At 46.7% G+C, this 22,965-nt stretch overlaps 1 protein-coding gene across 2 annotated transcripts in view; it reads right to left on the bottom strand.

Annotated features, from left to right (window-relative positions):
* Positions 1–22,965, bottom strand: part of GNAO1 (G protein subunit alpha o1) — a 170,272-nt gene that overhangs the window by 79,392 nt on the left and 67,915 nt on the right. For both annotated transcript variants that reach the window (XM_012447923.3, XM_012447924.3), the window contains exon 3: positions 6,781–6,922. In XM_012447923.3, coding sequence (XP_012303346.1) covers positions 6,781–6,922 — 142 coding nt within the window. The remainder of the gene's footprint in view (positions 1–6,780; positions 6,923–22,965) is intronic.

Raw genomic sequence — 22,965 nt, 5'->3', positions numbered from 1 at the left:
GCCTGTAACTTCTGTTTTCCTAAAATACACCCTTGCCTTTAAAAGCACTTGCTTGTATGGCCAGTGAGGAAGTCAGGTGCTAAGCACTAGCTGCCAGATTCTCCTAGCTTGACCCCCTGCAGATAAACGCAGTCTTTTGTCTGGTAAACTTCAGTGTTGGTGTTGGCTTCATGGCACAGGTTGAGCAGACCCAGGTTGGGTAACATGATCTTGGGTGGCCAATTAAGAATCTTGTGCTTCTGTTTCTAAGTTGAAAAGTGCAGATAAAACCTTACCCATTCCTCACTACATTGTTTTGAGTACAATTCATTAATACTTTATCAATAATAATGATTTTGGACAAATAATGAGAATAATTGCTAACACATGTTGAGAAGCTGCTATGTGACAGGCACTATCCTATGCATGTTACAGACATTATCTCATTTACTCTCACAGCAGATATGAATGAGGGAGGTATCAGGATCATTACTATTTTACAGTCCAAAACACTGGGGCTTAGAGAGGTTATATAATTTACCCAGGGCCATATAGCTGGTGGTAGAATTGGGGTTTAAATATAGTATCCAATACTTCCTGTGTCAGGCACTGTGCTAGAGGAACAGGATCTATACTCTGTCCTTAAGGAGTTTATAGTTGAGAGAAACAGGCATAGGCACAAATAGTGAGAAAATGAAAACTGGAGTATTTTCAACTGAATAAACCCTCATATAAGTTCAAGGAATGACTGCTACCAGTCCATTTGTTTACAATATATTTTACATAGGCAAAGATACACACATGTACACATGTACATTTTACATACGTTGACATATACACGTGTGTGTGTGTATGATGAACTGTATTAACAAAGGCTTGTTCAAAGACTTTCCCCATACCCCCTCTGGTCCAAGTGAACCTTCTAATCCTGTAATTGTTCAGTTTCCTCAACCCTTTCTTCCAGTGTCAGAGTTTAGGCCAGCTCAGCCAGACTAGGCCTTCTGCTTTTGTGATGCAGATGTAGGCCCTGGGATAAGGTTAGAGGAAGGAGGAGGGGGAGAACTTGGCTCAGAAAGGGAAGACAATTTACATAATAATGAGCTGGGGTGAGGAGGGAGGGAGAAAAAGAGGGAAGGGGAGGAGGAAAAGGAGACTGAGAAGGAGGGAGGACGACAGAGGGAAAGGGAAGAAGGGAGGAGGAAAGGGAGCGATAGAAGGGGAGGAGGTAAGGGAGATGAAGAAAAAGGGCAGAGTGAGGGAGAGGCAGAGCAGGAACCCCTTTGGTGGGAGAAAGAGAAGGGGAGAGAGGACCAGCCTTGCTCGCTGCCATGGAGAAGAGGGTCTCTGGAGAACCTCAAGGGAGTGGGGTGGGACAGACATGGGAGGCAGGAGGGGATGTTTGAGAAAAACAGGGGGAGCTGTCTCTGGTCTCTTTTCATATTCTCAGAAAAACTTAGGATAAAGGATGAGATTCTTTGAATGATTTGTTTTGCTGGATCCTACTGTGCCTATCTAAATGGGACTCTGCTCTGGACCTGGGCCACACAGATTCGAGGCTTATTAGTATTCAGCGTCTATACTGTATACATAGAGAATTTGTATTGCATGACCCTGGGCAAGTCACATAGCCTCTCCATGCCTCATTTTTTTTTAATTTATAAAATGAGGACAAAAAATAGCACTCCGTGCACAGGTAGTTGTTAGGATTAACTAATCTAATCAATAAGGAATATTTATTAAATAACAGGGTAAATTGTTTAAAAAAGGCTCTGAAATATAAAAATGGAAAATCATTATCTTAGAGTCAGTAATTTCCAGGGCTTCAGTTCTCTGAATCCATCCATTTGATATGTGCAGACCTCCCCCACCTGGAAACCCCTTAGGTGTGGAAGCTGACTCATCCTCTGTGGTCCCGCCCCACATGCTTCCTGGCTTTCTGGCTGAGGTTCCACCTTGTGCCCACCTAGGCTGGTAACACCAGAGTTTCAGTTTCTTGATCCTTACATCCTTTTCCAACAGCCAATTAATCACCAGGCCCCTGTATTTCCTTTGTTGCTACGCCTCACTCTGCTGCCTTTCTGACCCCTCACCTAGCCCCTTGTGCCTTATTTGTGGTCTGCTTATTTGTGGTCTGCTGCTGGAGCTTCTTCACCTGCCCCTTCATCTTTAGTCTCCGCCCACCATACCCTCCTCCCCACCCTATCCACTCTGCACATGCCATCATCATAATTTCCCAAAGTCTCACTTTCATCCCATCCCACCTCAAAATCTCTCCATGGCTGCCTACTGCTAACAGGATAAAACCCAAACTCCTTGGCCTACCTTCCAGGGCCTACCAAATCTGCAGCCAACTAGACCTTCCAGCTTTCCCATACCTTGTTCAGATGCCAGTCCTCTGTTCAGGCCACTAACCTCCTCCACCAATTAACTCTTCTTTCCCTCATGACCAACCACTGCTTCTACTATGTTCTTTCCTGGCTCCAAGGGCCTTTGCTGACCTACATCTGTACCTGTCAAACTATACCTGTGCTTCAAGGACAGTTCCAGCTCCACTCCTACTAAGCAGCTCTTTCTGCCCACTATGTGCAAGGGCTATGCTCACTCTGCCTGTGAGCTCCATCTTCCCAGGAAGATGACCAGCTCCTTAAAGGATCCAACTCACAAGCCTTTGAATCGTCACATGGGGCTTAACACCAAGCCTACACATGGTAGGTACTCAAATCAACAGCTGTTCATGTAGTGATAAAGTCACAAGCACTTTGCCTTTTTTCTCTGAAAACTGGGAAAATTCAAAATGTCATTCCATTAAAGGGATGGGTTTCGAAGACCTACTAAGTGCTGAGCATTGTGTTGGCTGCTGGAGTGAGGAGGTGACCTAAAGATAAATGACATAGGCCTTGATCAGATGACCTTAAATTATGAAGGGGTTCTTAGGCTGGGCTCTGTTGGTGGGCCAGGCCCTCTGAAATTGCATGCAGAATTTCCTGGATGTGTGCTTGTGTCCCCTGACCTGGAGGAAAGGCTCGTGGCTTTCATTAGCTGCTCAAAGGACATTGACCATACTGTAGGGCCCACTGCTCTATGAAAAGATGCACAGACAATTAATCTTCATGCCAGTGTGTGAGATAAGAGCTTCATGGAGAAAGCACTGAGCTGTGTTTCTTCCTCAGAGAAGGAAGGGGGAAGGCTTCATGGACAAGATGAAGTTTAGTGGGTCCTTACTGAGTCGGGCAGTTCCACAGGGAAGAGGGGAAGAGGAAAGATGAGGGCATTAGAGGCAGAGAGCACACCCCAGCGAAGGCCCGGAGGCATGAGACTGCATGGGGTCTCTGGGAGGGGTCTGTAGTCTGAGGCTGAGGCCTGGGGTATGGAAACAATAGACGGATATAAGGAGGTCCCTGCTGTTTGCCCTGAGCAGAGACTCTTTCAGGTTCAGGCTCATGCACAGTCACGGGGCCCCAAGTGACTCCACACCAGAGAGGCTGGGGGAGAAACCTGCCAGTCCTCCTTCCTCTGGGGGCCAGGACAGGTGGTGAGTCAGCTGCGGGGGGAAGTCAGGGACACCTACCTGTTCTAGGGGCTGACACCAAGGTACAGCAAGGAAGCTCTTAGGTGCTTTTCTGTGTGGAGAATGCAAGGCTGGCTGGCACCAGCAGGTGCTAGGAGTGGATCTGTCTTCCTCCAGACACCCCTTGATGAGTGGTGGTGGGTGACAGAGGTGAAGAAAATACAAAAGGAAAGGAGGTCTCTTCTTTAGAGACCAAAACGTGGATCTGGGCTCGTGCTGCATGAGGTGGTTTCCTCAATATCCAAATGGCAGATCCCCTAGGTGGGGAGTGGCTGGGGACCCAAGAGACAGAAGAATGTGTGGACCCAGCCCTGGGCTCAGGGCATCTGGACATCAGCAGCTGCCTGGCTGCAGGTAGCTCCAGCTGAACAGAGCTTTATCTTCCTCTGCACCAGGCTCACTCCTCCCTCAGGGCCTGGGTGCTTGTCTGGAACTTTCTGTCCCCTCGTCCTCCCACTCTGAAGTAGCTGCTCCTCCCACCCCCAGATCAGGCTCTCATATCACCTTATTTTGTTTTCTTTGCAGCCCTTAGCATTATCTGACATTATGCAGTCACCTAGTTGTGGGCTTGTCTGCTGCCTGTACTGGTAGATAGGAAGCTCCATGAGAACACGGAAAGGGAAGGATCTTGACTCTGAGCTGCCCCCACACCAGCAGGTGCTACAGCCCTTTCAGGACTGGTGTGCCTCCTCATCCAGAGGGGAGAAGTGGTGGCCACTCTCTTCTGTAGCCCTTTCAGGCCTGGTGTGCCTCCTCAATGAGAGGGGAGAAGTGGCAGCCTTCACTCTCTTCTGCCCAGCTCCACAGGCTGTGAATCCATGCCAGCCCGCTCCCAGGAGTGCCTTTTCCAGCTGTCTGGCTTGCTCTGGCCTGGGTTTTGGGTTCACTCCTATCCTGCTCCTCACAGGTGTAAGAATACAGGAAGGGGGTGCCCGAGTGCCAGGGAAGCCTTTGCCCACCAGGAAGCTCACACCAGACAAGGCTGTGTTGCTCTAGGGATGGGCCGGGTGCTGGCCATGGTGCCACCTTCCATAACAGGACTGGGCTTGGACTCGACTGCGTCCAGTGGACCCTCCAGGGAGTCCCACTCAGCTCTCAGTCTCTCCTTCCATTGGAGCCTTCCCCTCCTTCCTACTTGAAGGCTCACTTGACTGGGAAATCCCACGGAGGAGAAATAGCCAGAGAAGGGTCCCTGTTTCCCAGGGGCCTACAGTACAGCCCTTAACATATCATAGTCCTAGCAATTCCCAAGCAATCATCTCTCTCTTCAGGATAATAAAATGGAAAAAAAAAAGTCCCATGGGAACAATTAATGTTTTCCAAAATGGAAGGAGAGAAGTATTCCAAAAGCACACTGACTTTTTTGGGTTATAATCAGCATAGGAGATTTTCAGGAAGAAAGAAATTTTCATCTCTCATGAAGAAAGAAATTCATCTCTCATGGCTGGGAGATGAATACATTTGCTCCTGGAAGATCTCAAGTGCTGTGTGTGTGTGTGTGTGTGTGTGTGTGTGTGTGTGTGTGTGTAGGGGGTGTGCCTTTTGCACTGTGTCTGCTATCTGGCTGAGATTCAGGCACCACGCTCCCTACTCCCCACTTAGCCAAGGGGAGACAGAGAGGCCAGAAGCCTGTGGCTTGTGCCATGACTGAAGATAAGATGAGGCACTCCCTGCTCTGGGTTGTAATAAAATGAGTTAAATAAAATTAGTCAGTATGTGTAAAGTGCTCAGTATGTGCCTGGCAGCCAGTAGGTGCTCAACAAATGGTAGTTGTTTTTATTCCTGCTATTGCTATTAAGAAGAATGAAGCACTGTATTCATCTGGGCTAGTTCTAATGATCTCAATAGGTGCTTTCTGAAACCAGACACCATTCCCTGCTGTTCTCATTCCTGTATCCACAGCACCTAGCATAAAGCCTCACACATCATAAGCCTGCAGTGAATGTACCAATCCACTCCCCCATTCCCTCTTTCCACAGGCCCTGGCTCTGTGACCAAACCCAAAGCTGGCCTTCTAGGGAGAAGTGCTTCCTTTGCAGAATCAACTTCCCAACTTGGCCTCCAGGAGGAGCAGCAGATGGGCCCAGGTCCTCCTGCTAGAACACAGCTTCTCCACCCCAGGCTGGCCTCAGACATACCCTTGGTCACCCAATTCCCCAGTACCTGGAGAAGCCAATGCCTGGGCCAGATGACTCTGCCCCATGGAATTAGGATTTTGTGCATAACATATTAAATTTTATGTTTAAAGCTGTCTGTCACAGATGATTTATCAGACACAGAGACAACCAGTACAGTTTTCCTCTGTGAGGGAGATGAGTTTTAGCAAAGACAGGAAATGTATAGTACAATCAAATCACACAGCAATCAGAGATGAATGCTCTCCATCCAGAGGCTCAGATGCAGAGCCCAAGTGCTTGGAGGCTGAACCTACCCTCTGCCTCCTTCTCCAATCTCCAGGTCCCAGAGGGAGGATCACTGAGATTCAGTCCCAAACAGGGACAAAGAGCTGCTTCTGGATAGAATTCTGAGGCTATTTTCTCCTCTCCCTCTCTCCCTCCTTTTATTTAGCCTGGCCAGTGTAGCTGTATATAGTTAAGTCTTAACAGTTAATATAAGTGTATGCAAATTAGAGGCTTTTATATATACTTATTCCATTTACCACTTAATAGAAGCCTGGAAACGTAACCCCCAAACAGTCCCTGTTCTTAGGACACCGACTTCCTACAGGAAGGAGAGTCCTGTTAGGTCCTCATACTTATCTAGGGGAGGTGTAAAACAGCCCTTGGTGTAAAGGAGGAAAGACAGTCAATTCAAATGGCTATCCCACTCCACAGCAAGGCAAGCGAAGTTCTTCTAAGGAGGGAAGACGGTGGCCGGGCAAGGCTTGTTTTGTTTAATACATATTTTTTTTTGCTCAAGAGAATTGCCCAAGGACAGGTACTTAGACAGTGTTGTGGCAGCCCCAATTTAGAACTGTCGCCAACTCTTCCTCATCTGCAAAATAAATCCTGGAGTTCTGCAGCCCTTGCAACTTGCAAAGTTGGTGAGTTTGCTGGGAGGTTTGCCAGGGGGGTGGGCGAAATGGCTTAGGTTGGTGACTGTGCCACCATATCTCTCATACATAGCAGAGTCTCTTCTTGTCCATTTAAGGCAGCCCAGCACTGTAAAGAGGAGGCAGTGGGGTAACACAGACAGGCCCTCTTGTCACTGTGCTTATGGGTTCAGCGGCCTACCTTTCTCTCCTTATCACCATATTCGATGCCCAAAGTGTCCATGGCCCGGACGATGGCTGCCAGGGACTGAATGGTGTTGCTGTAGACAACAGGCTTGTACTGTTTCACATCTTCGCCCGAGAAGCCATCTTCATGGATGATCCTAGAGAAAAACCACACACACCACACCTGATGAGAGCATTATCCTCATCAACACAGAGAGCACAGGCACGAGAAACACTGGCTGGCTGAGGGCCAGGTCCAGCTGGGATGCTGAGTTACTGAGTTACTACATTAATGCCATAAAATCTAAAGGAAAAAGCTACCTAAATTACTGAAAAACAGAATCTTGGAAAAAAGAAATGCAGTCTTTTCATATTCCCTACATAATGAAAAAAAATCAGTCAATGAGGTGTGGATAATACTTGAAAGCACTTAGAACAGGAAAGGCACACATTAAGCACTGAATATATGTTAGTTATGAGTATTTTAAGCAAAGCTCAGGGTGTCAACTTACGTGTACACCAGAGTCTCAACTTAGGTGCACACCAGGGGCATATTGTTGAAAATCCATGCAAGAAGTCTGCACATGGATGATGCATTTTTCTTTCACAGAAAACTCACAGCTTTTTTTTTTTTTTTTTTTTTGAGACAGAGTCTCACACTGTCACCCAGGTTGGAGTGCAGTGGTGCAATCTCTGCTCACTGTAACCTCTGCCTCCCTGGTTCAGGCGGATTCTCCTGCCTCAGCCTCCCAAATAGCTGGGATTACAGGCACCCGCCACCATGCCTGGCTAACTATTTTGTATTTTTAGTAGAAACAGGGTTTCACTATGTGGGCCAGGCTTGTCTCAAACTCTTGACCTCATGATCCACCCGACTTGGCCTTCCAAAGTGCTGGGATTACAGGCATGAGCCACCACTCCCAGCTGACTCATAGCTTTTAATAAAGGTAGAATGATTCACTTAAGATGAATAAATAACCATCTTTATCTTTGACAACAGAAAAGTCAATAAAAGGGTTTGCCTACTTTTATATTCCTGGCTAGGATTTAACCACAAACCACCCTCATTCTGGTGGATCTGAACAGGGACAGAGAGGACATAAAGGGGATGTCACAACTTTCAGAGGCCACATGGCATGCAACATGTCAACATGTGCTCACTGCTGACAAGGATCTGGGCAGGAGAGGAAGCTAAAAGGAGGGGCTCACACCAAAACTACAAGAATTCTCTTATAACTAAAGTAATCTAGAAAGAGTAAATGAATTTTAAGATTAGCCTCCTACATTAGTCCTACCCCAATGAACTATATAAACTCTTCTGTGGTCACATTTTTAGTCCCAGATAGAATACTACTTGTGACATGCTCACGCACCAATATAATAACTAAGACTTCCTTTCTACCACACCACGGCCCCTTCCTATTCCTTCATTACTTTCACGCATGAGAAAATGGCTAAAAATTTTTTCTTCTTTTTTAAAAACAACAGTTTTATTGAGATGTACTCACCCATTTAAAATATACAATTCAACGGTTCTTAATATATTCACAAGGTTGGTCAATCATCACCACAATCTAATTTTAGAACACTTCAATCTCCTCAAAAGAAATTTTGTATCCATTAGCAGTTACTCTTCATGCCCTGTCCCTACCCTAAGCAACCACTGATGTACATTCTGTCTCTATAAATTCATCTATTCTGAATGAACAGTTCATATAAATGAAACCATACAATGTATGGTCTTTTGTGACTAGTTTCTTTCACTTAGCACAATGTTTTCAAGACTCATTCATGTTGTAGCATGTATCAGTAGCTCATTCCTTTTTATTACTGAACAATATTTAATTGTATGGATGTGCCACATTTTATTTATCCAGTCATCAGTTGATGGACAACAATGATTCCTGCTGCAAAATTCCACTTGGTGCTGGTTTGTGGGTCTTCACCCTGAGTTTTTCTAAAAAGCAGATCAGAATGACCCTATCAATTTTCTGTTGACTTTTATTATTCCTAAGTCCAGTTTTGTAAAAGTATCTTGAGGGGGTACATAACCAGTGCAGGCCACTGGTGCACCACCCCAGAGGGATCTCAAAGGGAATTGCTAGTTCCCACTGTAAACAACTAGAAAACCAGACAAAATATATGAAACAAGCATTTTCAGACATCAGAGAATAGACAGTGCAGGACTGTGTGGGCAGTGTACGACTGTGATCCCTGAGAGAAGGGAGACCAAGGAGGGGAGTCCTATAATGGCCTGGGTGTCCACCTTTAGGTGTCTATTAGACCACAGTGCAGGAGGGAACCCAGGCAGAACACAGCCATTTCACTGAGCTGAAGAGAAAAAGTGAGTTTAGGAAAGAGGTAGCTGAAAGGGCAGCATACCAGAGGGGAGAAAACTGCAAAGAGAGAGTGCTTCAGATGCCTCAGAGAGCACATAAGGGTCCCCTGGAGTCTGTGGCTGGATAGGGTGAGATTCCACAGCTGGCCAAGAAACAATTACTAAAGAAAAAATAAGCATCAGGGAGTTTATAAGTTGAACACTTCCCAGAGCTCATTCAAGGCTGGGAGATAGTCAAGTTCCAAACAGCCAGAGTGAAGGGTCCTTGTTGAACTCCTGGGGCACTCAGCAGAGACCCCAGAAGGCTCATGCCATAGCAACATGGATGAACTAGCTCCAGAGTAAAGGCTGCTTTAGACCTGCCCTCATGAAGCTTAAAAACGAAGTTTTTAAAAAAAATCAAGCTGATCTACAAGTAACTTAATTACCTGGAGAATAAAGTCCAATAGTCTTTCAATGAGGAAAACAAAATTTAGACATTCGACAATATAATATTCATATCAATATCACACAAAAAATTCCTGAATATGCAAAGAAGCAGAAAAGCAAGACCCATAACTAGGAGAAAATACAGTCAACAGAAGCAGACCCAGAAGTGACAGAGATCATGGAATTAACAACCAGAATTTAAAAATAACTATTTTAAATATTTTCAAGAAATTGAAGGAAATTATGAACATAAAGAGGAGAGAAATGAAAGACGTAAAAAAGAACAAAAGTAAATATCTAATCCTGAAAATATAATATCAAAAATAAAAATTACACTGGATGGGATTAACAGCATATTAGATACACAGAAGATGAGTGAACTTGAAAATATGGCAATAGAAACCATCTAAATTGCAACAAAGAGAGGGAAGAAGCTGAAAAATGTATTATGATGTTTATAACATACATAGAAGTAAAAGTTCAACAACAGCACAAAGAATGGAAAGGATAAAATGAAAGTATATACTTAGAAAGATTCTTATATATGAAAAAAGTAGTATTAACATAATATTACTTGAAAGTAAAGTGTAATAAGTCAAGATACACATTGTAAACTCTAGTGTAAGTACTAAAAAATAGGACAGAAAGGCAACTGTTACCTAGATTCCCCCAAGAGAGTGGGACCCTCTGGGTGACCTGAGTGGTGCAAGCAGGATTTGCTGGTCCCCATGACACGATATGCTTCCCCAGAAGCCAGTGCACTGAGTTTCTCATGCTTCATCTGGGACCAGCAGGCCTTACCACTCTCCTGGGAATGCTCTCTAGACCTTTGGCTGGCTGTGGGACTTCCCATAACCTATTTTACACCTATTGATATCATTAATCTTTATAAACTCTTGATCAGGCAGGAAGGTGGGATTTTATTATACCCATTTGACAGAAGAGGAAACTGAGGCCGAGAGAATTGCCCCAGTGTCTCTCAGCAGGTAAAAGCCCAGGCCATGAACAGGATCCAGGTCTCCAAGTTCACAGTCCTTTCTACCACACCTCAATTCATGGGCTGAAAATACCTCCTGGCAGGTCTCAAATCTGTTGTCTGGGGTGACCCAAGAAAAGGAAACTTCATTTGCAGTTTGTAAAAATGTTGCAATTTGGGGGAAATTGTTCAAATCATGATTAACCCTATAACTTGTTAAAACTGGCTTGTATTAGGTTAAAAATAAGTTTCCTGTTTCAGGGTAGAATTTTATCTCCCCTTCTACTACAATGTACTAAGTACTCAAAGACTAGAAAACTTGGACCATACAGAACAACAATAAATATTATTCATACTCCCACCAGTCAGAAAAACACTTAATTTTTAAATGTTAAATCATCCCCCTAGATTTTTTTAATGCCACATTCTTCTTTTTTTTTTTCCGTTAGCATTGATTTGAGGCAAATATCCTTAAATGTATCAAATAAGACCCTCTTTATTTTCTACTTCCCCACACCATTCTAGAAAGGCAGAGTAGAGCAGTGGTTAGAGGTTGGGCATTGGAGAGGATGAGCTGTGTGTCCCTGGTAATCAATTTAATCTCCTGAGCCTTGGTTTCCTCATAAGCAAAGAGTTGTGAGGAATAAATGTAAAGTACCTATCATATAGGAAATATAAAACTAATGTAGCTATTAGTAATAGTATTTTCATTCTAAAGGAATTTTATATTTATAAAGATAAAATTCTACCCTGAAACAGGAAGCTTAAAATCCTATAAATATAATTTCTTTTATTTGCAGTATAAAATAAGCAGAGTAACTGCAGCTCATGTTTGATGGTTTATCCTCTGTGCTAAGTGCTTTACATGTATTGTTTCATTTAACCTTCAAAACAATCCTAGGAGATAAATTATCTCCTCTTTACAGATGAGGAAACTGAGGCTCAGATATGTTAGGCTACTGACTTGACATACAGCAGGTAATGGCTGATGCTGAGAGGCAGGCCTGCTCCTACTGCCCTGAATCCCTGTATCTAGGAGAATCCAGAGATTTCACCCACAAAACAAGCATCAGAACTCGCCCTGTCATATATGCTGGCAATGTTCTGGCAAGGAGAGAGGCCTCTGGGTTGGAGTTGGAGATGCAGCGCTGGGGAGTTCAGTCTCATGTGACAGCCCATGTCTCAGTCGTGGAGGTGACAAGGCCAGGATTTGGAAATCAGGAGTGAGGCTCCAAGAGACACCTTAGCAACAGTTAATGGCATCTCACATTGCAGCAGCCCCAGGTGGGCTGTTCATCTACATAGCTGAGCGGTAAGAGTGCAGAATCAAGTCTCAGAAACATCAGTTGAGCCCCTGGGTCCAACCACGCCTCAAGCCCACCCTACACTTTTGAGTGATATGAGCCAAATAATTCCCTCTCAATTTTGCATAAGCTAATTTGATTTGGGTTTCTGCCATTTAGAACCAATAGAGACATGACTAAAACATGTTTTGTACCTTGATAACAATAATAATCAGAGATCATCTCCCAGAAGACTTGTTTACTAATTTTTAATTTTTTAAATTAAAGCACCACATCTCATCCATCTCTGCTCTCTCCTCCCATTATTTCCTGGCATAGGGTTGAGCTCCAGATAGTGCTCAGATAAAGCGGGACATAACTACACGAGCCAGGAGTACACAGATGCACCAAACCTGTCCCTCTCCAAAGCACTCACTAAAGGAGGCATACAAGTGTGTGTCCGTGTGGTGTGTGTCTGTGTGTGTGTGTGTGTGTGTGTGTGTGCGTGTGTCAGGGTGGGGACCTACTAGATTTCTCATGACTGCAAAGCCAGGACATCAAAGGGAGACCAAGCTAGATTCTGCATTCACACCCACCCAAAACTCAGGGACTCTGAGGGGTGTTCCAGGCCATCAAACCAGAAGCATCACGAAGAACAGGAGGTCTCAACAGCCAAGGGCTGACTGTACAGCCCTGAGTGTTTGACTTTGGACAGAAACCTCCAGCTGGACTCTGGAAACCTGGCAACGCTGCTGAGAGGAGATCTCACGTGGATATGGAGAGAGACGGAGGGTAGCAACCAAGCCCGCCTGCGCAGGTCTGAGCATTCTGGGAAGAGGCAACCAAGGGGAAACCCTGGTTCTCCCTGCACTTCCACTCCTCTCTGCTGCCTTAGGGACCCTGCAGTAGGACTGGACTTGGGCTCCCTTTGCTCTCTGTTTCCCCCTTGCAGTGTAGTACTGCACTTAGCTGCAGTGAGACTCCCCAGGCACATTGGCCTTATATGGTCACAGAACCACAGCTTGGGAGCTGGAAGGGACCTTGGAGGCTCATCTGGCCCAGCAACCATTCTCCTTCTCTGAATCATAGACTCCTCTGAGAGTGTGACAAATGTACACACACAGATTCTACCCTCAACTTCTGGAAGTTCACAAACTCACAGGCCCTAGGCTGCTGGGACACATGGTTTTTCACTCCATCTCCAGCTGGATTAAATGCCACTCGTCTGCTCCCTTTATCAGCGCCCTGGCCCCTGCCCTGGGACTGCCGCTCCTCCTCCACCACGATCCCTTTAATAACCCACTGGAAGCAGGGGCTTCTAGAGCCAGACTCTCTAGCTCTGAGACTGGGTGCTTCTGTTTCCACATCTGTTCCTGGGAGATGGGCATGGTAACAGAGCTAGTTCATGGTTAGGATCAAAAGAATGAATCCCTGTAGACTGCCCAGCACAATCAGAAGTCAATTAGTCTTAGCTATTATTATTAATGTTGCCATATTTGGTACGAGGGATGGGGGAGAATGTGCAGTCAGTCAGATGTCCTGTGTCTGTCCTCTTGAGGAAAAGGATGTGAAGTGGGTCCATGGGGAGGGAAAGCTGGGAGGACCACTGCTTGCCAGCAGGAGCAGGAGGAGGAGGAGGAGGAATAGGAGGAAGAGGAGGAAGAGGAGGAAGAGGAGAAGGAGGAAAAGGAGGGGGAGGAGAAGCAGCAGCAGCAAGAGTTAACAAGCCACAGTGGAGTAAAGAAGAAGGGCAGCAGAGGGGGTTTCTCTGGACCGAAGCAGAGAATCTGTTCATTTACCATTTACCAAATGAACACCTTGGGAGTGGTTGTGGGATGAAAAGGTGGATTTCCTGATTTGAAGCTGTCTTAATGTGTCATGAAATGTGTTTCTGAACATCGACGGAGAGCTGTGCTGCAGCTGCCCAGGTTAGGGTCAGGGCCCAATGCTTCACTCCCATGCCCAGCACCAATGGTTTCCAGCCATCAGGGAGACCTTGTCAACAATGGGACATGGCCCCTGGAACCATCTGTCTCCCCAGGGGAGGTGGGGACAGACCTGCCTGGCCTCACATGACATAGTTTTAATCAACAACCATCAGATGTCAGTGAGTGAGACAGCCACATGCCAGGAATTTGGGGCTCCACAGAACCTACGAGACCAGGATCTGGGCCAGACTGTAAAGTGAAAATACTGGTTACAGAGTGTGTCCTGTGCAGCTGTTTTCATAAAACTGTTTGTGGGTCAGGGTAGGAGGTAGGGTGTGGTGTGGAGGGAGAAGGAAGGAGAGAGAGAGATGTTATGTGAGGATGTGTAACAAGATGTATTAATAATCACTTTTGGGTGGTGGCATTCAGTGATTTTTTTTTAAACTTTCTTCTTTATATGTTTTGTTTCATTTTTAAAAATGTGTATTTGTTATCTGGAAGAAGAACAAGTCATTTCCAATGGGAGACAGACACTTCATGTTTAACCTGGGGACCATTTTGACCTGGAGAGAAGACTTGCATGAAAGGAGTAGAGTCACTGATCAATACCAATCTCCTGATGGGGCACGTTTGGGTTCAGCCTGCTGGAAGGTCTCTTCAGACTTCAAAGCCTATGAGGCCTGGTTCCTGCCTTCCAGGGCCTCTCAATCTAGATGGTAAGATAAGGCTAGTGCCAAGAAATGAAAATTAACAACAAAAAAGTGGCATCTGCCAAGGGCCAACTGAAGGATACTTGTGTTAGATGTGCTGGCTGACACCTGAAAGCCATTCCCTTCTCATGAAGAGTCCCTTTCCCTGCCTCCTTTGCAGTGAAGAGTGGCCAAAGATATGGCTCTGCTTAGAGCCCACATAGAAATAGTCATTTTCCAGATGGGAACCTGATGTGGAAAGAAGAGATGTACCTATAGGCACATTTAGTCTGTGGCAGAGGCAGGGACAAAACCCCCAGAGGCCTTTCCATTGTGCCACAGGCCTCTTACCTCCCTTGGTGCGCCCCTGGGAGAGGGGAGGTGATGGGTGACACTAGGTGAGGAAAACATTTAATCAAATGCAAAATGGAAAGATGTTTTTACATTCTGTCTTAAAAGATCTAGCTCCCAATAATTTAGAGGCTTTCGTATAGGGGTAGGGGACAGGGGTCTATTCTGTAAGCATCTCCATTTATTCATTTCCTAATTCATTTTTCATATATTATTTGGGTACCTACTAGGTGCCAGCAACCATATCAAGGGCTGGGGATAAAAGCGACAGATGATATGGAAGAAGTAATGTCACAAATGGTTCCATAAATCATAATGGGAATAAGGGGAAAATATGACCTGAAGGAACATCTACAGTACTGGTGCACGGTGGAGGGCAGGGCTGGCCTCTCAGGAAATAGCAGTGACCACCAAGCAGGTGCTGCCTGGATAGACAAGGTAGGACCATTTAGACAAGAGGGCAGCACTGGCAAAGACTGTGCCTAGAGACCATGCTGTGCTGTCTCTTGTCTCCCAGAGCCCCCCGCTGGCCCACAGAGTGCTCAGGAAATGTGTGTGAAATGGATGAAGGCAGCTCAAGTGCTGGCTGGTGGGACCGGAAGCCAGAGACCTGAGTCAGTAGGGCTGCCCTGGAGCTGGCACTATCACAGGTCTGCCATTCCCTCCTGAGGGAGGCGTCCACTGACTTAAGGAGAAGGCATGAATAGCAAGCTGACTCAATGGGGGAAATGTCACCAACACCGCCTGGCTGAGATGCACTGGCAAGAGACAGCATACCCACGTGGAGGTGGGCTCAGCAGGGGGCAGGCACCCAGGGGGAGGGGTAGAGAGGGCTCCACCTGGACTCTCCTCCCTCTTATTCTCCCTGTTGGAGCTCCCACTAACTGCTCTTGTATGTCCTTTCCCTGGAATGTAGTCTTGTATCCTTCCTGCAAGTGGTGTTGAACTTGCTTCCTGACTCAGGGGATACCATCAAGAGTGAGGACTAAGCAGAGAGCTGTGCTGCAGCTGCCGTGGTTCAGAGGGCACATGGTGTGGGCAGGGTGACGGCTGGGGAGTGGTAGGGCTTTCTAGGAACTGCAGCAGCCGAAATCCCCTAGAGAACACCACTCATTCCTTTGTTTATTCATTCCCTCCACGAATATATATACTGAGCACCTGTTAAGAGTGGGGCACACCCTGAGTCTCCTATTCACTGACAGTCAGACTGTGGGCAAGTTCTCAACCTCCCTGAGTCTACGTCTCTCCCCTATAAAATGGGGACAATGATTTTGTCCTTCACAGGGTCGCTGGCAGTATTAATGTGTGGGGAGGGTCTGACACTCAGGAAGGCCCAATAAATGTCAGCTGCTAGTATTGCTTAAAATCCCAGGCAATTCACTGTCAAAGCAGGGATAGACCACTAGTCTTGTTTCCTAAGCCATGGGCCCTCCTTCCATCTGGTGTAGCGGTGCCTTGACCCAAGTGAATGGGGTGTTTTGGGGGGCTAGACAGTATCCACGTTTTGAATGACTGGCTCAGAGGGACCACAGGTTGGGTGGAGGTAAGATGTGTATGTTTTGCAAAGCAATTATTCTAGGCCTTAATTTCTGATTTCCCAGAATTCTAAGAGTGCAGAGGCCTCTGATAGGAGGTCAGAAGCTTTGCTCTTTTCCAGGCATAAAGGCTGCTTTCTTGATTGGCAGAGCTCAGCCATCTCTGAGATTATGGCCTCCTTCAACCCCCTCCACTGAGTCTTGTCATCCAACAGAACTGACTGCTATGTACCAGGTGCAGTTCACACAGCATCCAGAGGACTGTGGTGAACAGGACAGACAAAGGCCCTGCCTTGAAAGGACTCACAGTTCAAAAGGGGAAGACATAAAGAAGTCAACAAATATTACAGAGTAATAAACACAAAACTAGTAGTTAGTGGGGGAGGGCAGAGTTAGGACCAATGAGGTGGCATGAAGCTGAGGCCTCAGTGATGAGGAGTGGGCCTTGCATATTGGTGAGGAGGAACATGTCAGGCAGAGAGAGCAGCGAGTGCAAAGGCTCCAGGGCATCTTTAGTGTTCTAAAGGCGAGGAGCCAGCAGGGCTTGAACCTCGTGAGTGACAGGGAAAGTGGGGGATGAGGCCAAAGGAGCAGCAGGGACCAATATTATGGCTACTACTTAATGTTTTCTCAGCTACACATTAAAACAAATGCTCACCTGTTTAAAAAAAAAATGTTCATCCCCAAACCATCTTGCTTCCCACCAGTGGTTCTGCTCTAATTGTGGATCACTTTTAAATGGCAGCTTTCCCTCCTCTTTCCCCAACTTCTCCAGCCCTGACTGAAAGGCCTGTTCTTGGAACACTTATATATTACAGCCCACACAGCTAAGCAAAAAAGAAGAAAAAAGTATCAGCTATCATCCCACCAGCTGGAGGGAACCACCATCCACATGTTGGGGTATATTTCAGTCCTTTTACCTGGGAGTCTGCACGAGTATTATTTTCCCTAAAATGGAATCACACTGTACATGTTTTTTTCTACACTGAACTGGATGTACATTTTAACAACTGTTTATAAAGTGCTTTCTTCATTCCAGGCACTGGGTACAGGGCAGTGAGCCCGACCCGCATGGCCAAGCCTGCCTTCTGGAGCTGCTGTCTAGCCCAGGAGCTGTGGGCGTGCAGAAGAGGGGCACCAGACTCCATCCAGCCTGGCCAGAGACAACTTAAGGAAGAAGTCCTTGATGTGACTCCGTGTCACCCTGGGTTTCCACCAGCTGCTTAGACTCATCATCTGAATGGGCCATGAGTTATTCAACCAAACCCCTCAGGGTGGACATTTGGGGTGCTCATGAATGAGAGCTCTTTCCAGCTTCAGATTCAGCTGCTAGGGCTGGGAGGCTGTCTGACCATGAGTTCCCTTCTCCCAAGGGAGGCAGAAAACCACAAAACCTGGATAGGACAAGACAGAGGCTGGGTGACCCCTGGGTCTTAGAGAGTGAGGGTGAAGAACGTGAGTACAAATGGATCCCTTGGCTATTTGGAAAGAAAAGAAGAAAGACCCAGCTAAAAATCCAGCTTTTTAATTGTGGGGTGAAGCTGTATGCTATGAGGACATATATTTAAAAACTAATTAGGACCCCTTAGTAATTATTACTATTTAAAACTTGAAATTCTAATATTAGAATAATATAGAATAAAAGGATACCTAGAGTTCTAAAATAATAGTAACAGGCAAATCAGTCCCCCAGAGGAATGACTGGTACAAAACAAGAAGGATGTCCTGTTGACAATGACTTGCAGAAATCTATTATAAAGATGCCATTTTTAATAAGGGGTAGCTCTGGCCAGAAGCAAAGATGTCAGCTGCCAATTGCCACCAGACAGAGCCAGGGGCAAGGCCAGGACTTGTGATTCCAGTGCAGAGCCTCTGCTGTCATTATCTGAAACACAACATGGACCCTGCCCTTTCCCTCGGCTCACAGCACTGGGGTGGGGTGGAGGTGGGGGCTGCACAGGCCAGCTCAGTCCATGGCAGCGTAATACTCAGAGCACTGCCTGCTAGAGCTCTGTTCCTTCTCTTCTGGGTAGCATTCCTTGTCTGGGGCCCCTGGCTCTAGATCTAATCATTGGCCTTGAATTTTGGAGGCAGAAGACCCAGGCTCTTATGCAGTCTGGCCATCAACTAGCATTGCAACCCCGGTGATACAGGCAGAAGACTCCTTCTCAGCCCAGCATCATCGGCCCTGGCCTGGGGCTCCCCCTTGGTGGTGGAGGAAATCCTTCAATGCAGCTCTGTCGGCCTCCTCTTGGGAAGACCTCAGGCCTCTTGACCCACCCTCAGATTCCAGCCACTGCCTTTTTCATGCCTATGTGTTTAGGAAATACTGCCATTGACTGTGGCAGCTTCCACCCCAATTTTGTCACTCAGGAGACCTAGGGTCTAAATCTTAGCTCTGCCACTGACCAGCTGGCATAAGCTTGGACAAGCCACTGAGACTCTTGGATTCATTTCCTACGTGCATTGCCCAGCCTCTTGGATAGGTCAGGCATCGGCTTTGGGGCTGGGTTGCATCAACTTCCTGTGGTTGCCCTGTTTCTTAGGTTGACCGAGAGCCACAGTCATGTCTATGTTTACGTCTATGTCTACATCTACATCTTTGCCAAATGCATCTTTTCTGGGATACAACAGCTCACAAAACATAGTGGCTCATGGGGGCAAATAATCAAAGGGGTTCTTGTTGGGCAAAAGATTGAGGAGCTCTGAAATAGAGACCTGCATACCTCACTGCATTCAGGGCTCTGCTCAGATGTCACCTCCTCAGACCAGTCTGACTAAGGCCCCCTTCCTCCATTATTCCATGCTTTTATTCTTCCTTATTTTCCTTCATCACATGCATCACCACCTGGTATGTATATTTTTATTTGTATACTGTCTGTTTCCCCACATATCGATGAGAGCTCCATGAGGGCGGGGTTCACAGACTGTAGTGCCTAGAGCAGGGCCTGGCACATGGTGAATGATCAGTCAATGCTGGTTGAATGGCTGAATGAAATAGGTGATTGCTTGGGACCTCTTTGGCTCTAAAATGAGGGCTCCACATATAACTCCTTTCTGCGAAGGTGGGTAGCCTGTAAACAGTGGCTTAGGATGGAGGGATCTCTCCCCACCATCTCCCACTCATAGCCCTGGCTGCCAATCCCATCTCCATCTTGGGGACCGAACAGTCTTCCCCCTCGGGTCCAGAGTCTGTGACCCTTTCCTAGTGATTGTAACTAGACTCACTCCCTCGCTCACTGGCACGGGTTCCCCTCCTTCAATCCTGATGTCTTGATTCTCACAGGGTTCTAAGGGTCAGGACACACAGCCGCCTTATGCCATCCTCTCTAGGCTTACTGCTGGGAAAATCAAAAACTGTTCTTTGAAACCCAACGGTTGAATTCACTGGTTACGTTGCAGAGACATGACAGAGAGCTTTATGGCTTCTGAGTCCTTTTCACAATGCCTTATGTGCAGACATGAGCTTTCATTAAACACAGTAAAAGCTGTTTGAGTGAGGCAAATTGGTTCAACGTCAATTTTACTGCCTAGATCTAAGTAACATTTCTGGTTTCCCATCTGCCTGATAAGGGCAGCTGCTAGATCTCCCTTTCATGTTCTGCTGATATAATGAAGTGAGGTGTTCTTATTAGTACATTATGTTTAGTATATGAACAATACTATACATTGGGAGCAGCCTGTACAGCTTTTTAATTATATTTTGTGGAGAATGCACAAGTGCGGCTGCAGAGCTTTGCTCATCTTGTTCAGTCTTTGGGGAAAAAAAAAACTTCCTGCCTTCCTGTCGACAGTATGTTTGTTCATTATTTATGTTCCTGCTCATTAGAGCCTGGATGTGTTCTCATGAACCACAGGAAAGAGAAAAGCCCACAAAAGCTGCTGTCTGGCTGACAGCTCGCAGATAAGGCTATTACAAACCCACGTTACCTAAGACATCGCCCTTTCTGACACCAGGCAAGTCCAAAAGGCTCTGTCATCCAAGCAGACCAGGTGGGGCTCTGACAGCCTGTGGGAGGGCTCCTATCTGGGTTCCTCCTGGCTCCCTAGCGACTCGCTGTGGGGCGCAGTGGTGACTCACTGCAGAATATGCTGTGAGGGAGCCTGAGCTCTGCAAATGGCAAGTGAGGGCTGTAGTGGACATCTGCTGGTTTTGCTTGTGCAACTCCTCCCTTCTTTGAGAGAGAGGAGCTTAACTTTCCTTGGGGGAACCATCCTTCCTCACACTTTGAGGGTTCTGCCCACTCCTGGCCTAAGTCCAAGGGGTGAGTGAGTTCCTGATCCACCCCTGTCAGTTAGTGTAGCACACACACGGATCCAGCCATGCCTGAAGCTAGTGTACTGCTAGGCTAGTCAGTGACATGAGAAAATACATTTCAGACGCTCTAGGGCAGGTTTCCGTTCTTAGCAGTCAGGAGTCTTGACTGCATTGAAACTGCATCGCCCTTGGAGGTTTGTTTGGAAAGATGGCAGCAGGGCATCAGATGGTGCACAGACTTGCTGATCTAAAAGGGGGTGCCTAGTTACTGTATAGTTTCTGAGGGCTCTGAGGGTTATACCACCATAGGACAGCATCTGCCCCCATCCCACTTTGCAAGCAGCTGAGCCAAGTCACACTGGAGGTCATTTTCTCTATGGGTGTTTCAGGGATCAGCTGATCCCAAAGCACCGTCCACTCCTCCCCCAACTCCACCTAACTGCAAAACATGGGGAACTTCACTCCCTTGTTTCTCTTCTACATTACAGACCTAGCCAGCTTGGAAAATGCTTTTCATAGGCTCTTGGTTTTTCCCTTCCTGTTCTTTTTAAATGAGGCCTTGTTTTTCTTCTCCTTGCCACATGATTGGGCAGAGGACACCAAAACATCACCAGCAACTTGAAGAGACAAAGGGGCATGGACAGAATCCCTCATTCTCCAGTGTGGGCTGCTTGGCACAGATGCCTTTGAGATTTGCCACAGAGCCTCCTAAGCGTTGCCCCAGATGGACCATTTCAGGTGAGTGTTTGTTCTGAAACAGACAGAAAACACCCTTTTCAGCTCCTTGCTGAGGAGAGCTCCAGGCAAAAGGTACAGATCACCCCAAATGGGGCTCCTCAGGGAAATCATGACTTCTCATGCCCTCTGGGAGGACTGCTTATGGTAAAGTCTGCCAAAAGCAAGTCTGAATGCACATTCCTCTCCAGGGTAACTCATGTCTCCCCAAACGAAACAGCAGTGGTCAGTTGCCACACCAACTTTTATTGGACAAAGAGGGCCATGTCTGCATTGGGTCAGGCCCCTGAACATCTCTTGACTGCACGGACGTAAGCCACATTCTTCTGGTTCCCTTTGTGCCACCCCTTTGGTGGGTCTTTGAAAAAGAGTAGGGGAGAATTCCAGGTGAGAGCATGCCTTGCCAGAAAAACACATTCACAGAGAGACACAGCAAAACCCAGCCCAGCCAGTCTTCCTTCCCTGGTGGTGGATGTGGCCCAGAAAGGATGCCACTCTCTGTGTGGTGGATTTAAATACCCCTGCTGCGGCTCCTGGGTTTCCCACCCTAGGCCTTCTCAAGCAGATGGAAGTTTCTCATTAATAACCATGATAGTGTGGTCATGCCCCCAAAAAAAGAGTCCACAAAGATCACTTTGTGGGCTTCCACATCGATCCCCTCTCTAGGGTTGTTTGGGTGGGGCAGTGTGTTCTGGCTGCCGAAGCCAAAGCACACACTTGGCTGTAGGGGTGGCAGACCCTGCAGTGAGCCTAGCTGTGCCCTCTTGGAGTTGGGTTCAGTAGAGGCTCTGCTGCAGTCTGAGAGGCCAATTAGGAGGGCAGGTGTGCTCAGCCCTCATCATGGTTTCTGGGCCTCTGCTAAGAGAAAGGCCTGCTTCTGGCCCAGCAGTCAGCAGCTGAGAAATTTTCAATGTGAATCAAGCCTAAAATTGGTGCATATTGAACACAAGCAGGCTGAGGAGGACAGGACCCTCAAGCTGCCATCCTGAGACTCTGTCCACTCTCTCAGACTCTCATCTGGATTTCAGGTAGAGACAAATAAAAGGACCACAGCCCACACTGCCCATTGTCACTTAGCTACGCCGCAGTAGCAAGGGCTGCACCTGGGGGAATAGAGTAGTGGCAGCGCCTACTGAACCTCTTCAGGTGAGGCACTGTGCCAAGAGCTTCATGGACACTGCCACACTGAATCCCTCCAACAACCCCCGCCTCCTGGTGTCAGCCTTAGTGAAAGCTATGTAAGTGTTAGTGCTAGCTCCACTTTGAAGATGAGGAAACTAGTTAATAAGAAAGTTAATGAGCTTTCTCAAGGTTATATGGTTAGTAAACATGGGTGTTCTCAAGCGTTCTCCACTTTACGGACTGCCCTCAGACTAAATTTCCAAGGAATTTAGTGATCACTTCAAGCACATCCAGAGGAAGCAGACCAGGCTGGTGAGGGTCAAGACTTCTGACCAACTGTGAAAAAGGGGAAAGGCATTAAACAATGCCCACATTAAGAAGGGGTCCCAAAACTGAGAAGATTTCTATTTTCACACTGGCCCTAGTCATAAACTCTTACATCCCTCTTTAAAGGCCTTTCCAGTTTTCTGGCTTAATCCTTATCACATGAACCCCCTGCCCTGCCCCTTCTGCAGACCACTCCCAGCACTCTCAGCCCTGGCCAGTGCCAGATGCAT

This window comes from Aotus nancymaae, unplaced genomic scaffold (genome assembly GCF_030222135.1).
Source record: "Aotus nancymaae isolate 86718 unplaced genomic scaffold, 86718_ANA_hifiasm-v0.15.2.pri h1tg000030l, whole genome shotgun sequence".
Lineage (NCBI taxonomy): Eukaryota > Metazoa > Chordata > Mammalia > Primates > Aotidae > Aotus > Aotus nancymaae.
Note: the sequence above shows the minus strand (reverse complement) of the source record. Positions and strands in the feature narration are given on the sequence as shown.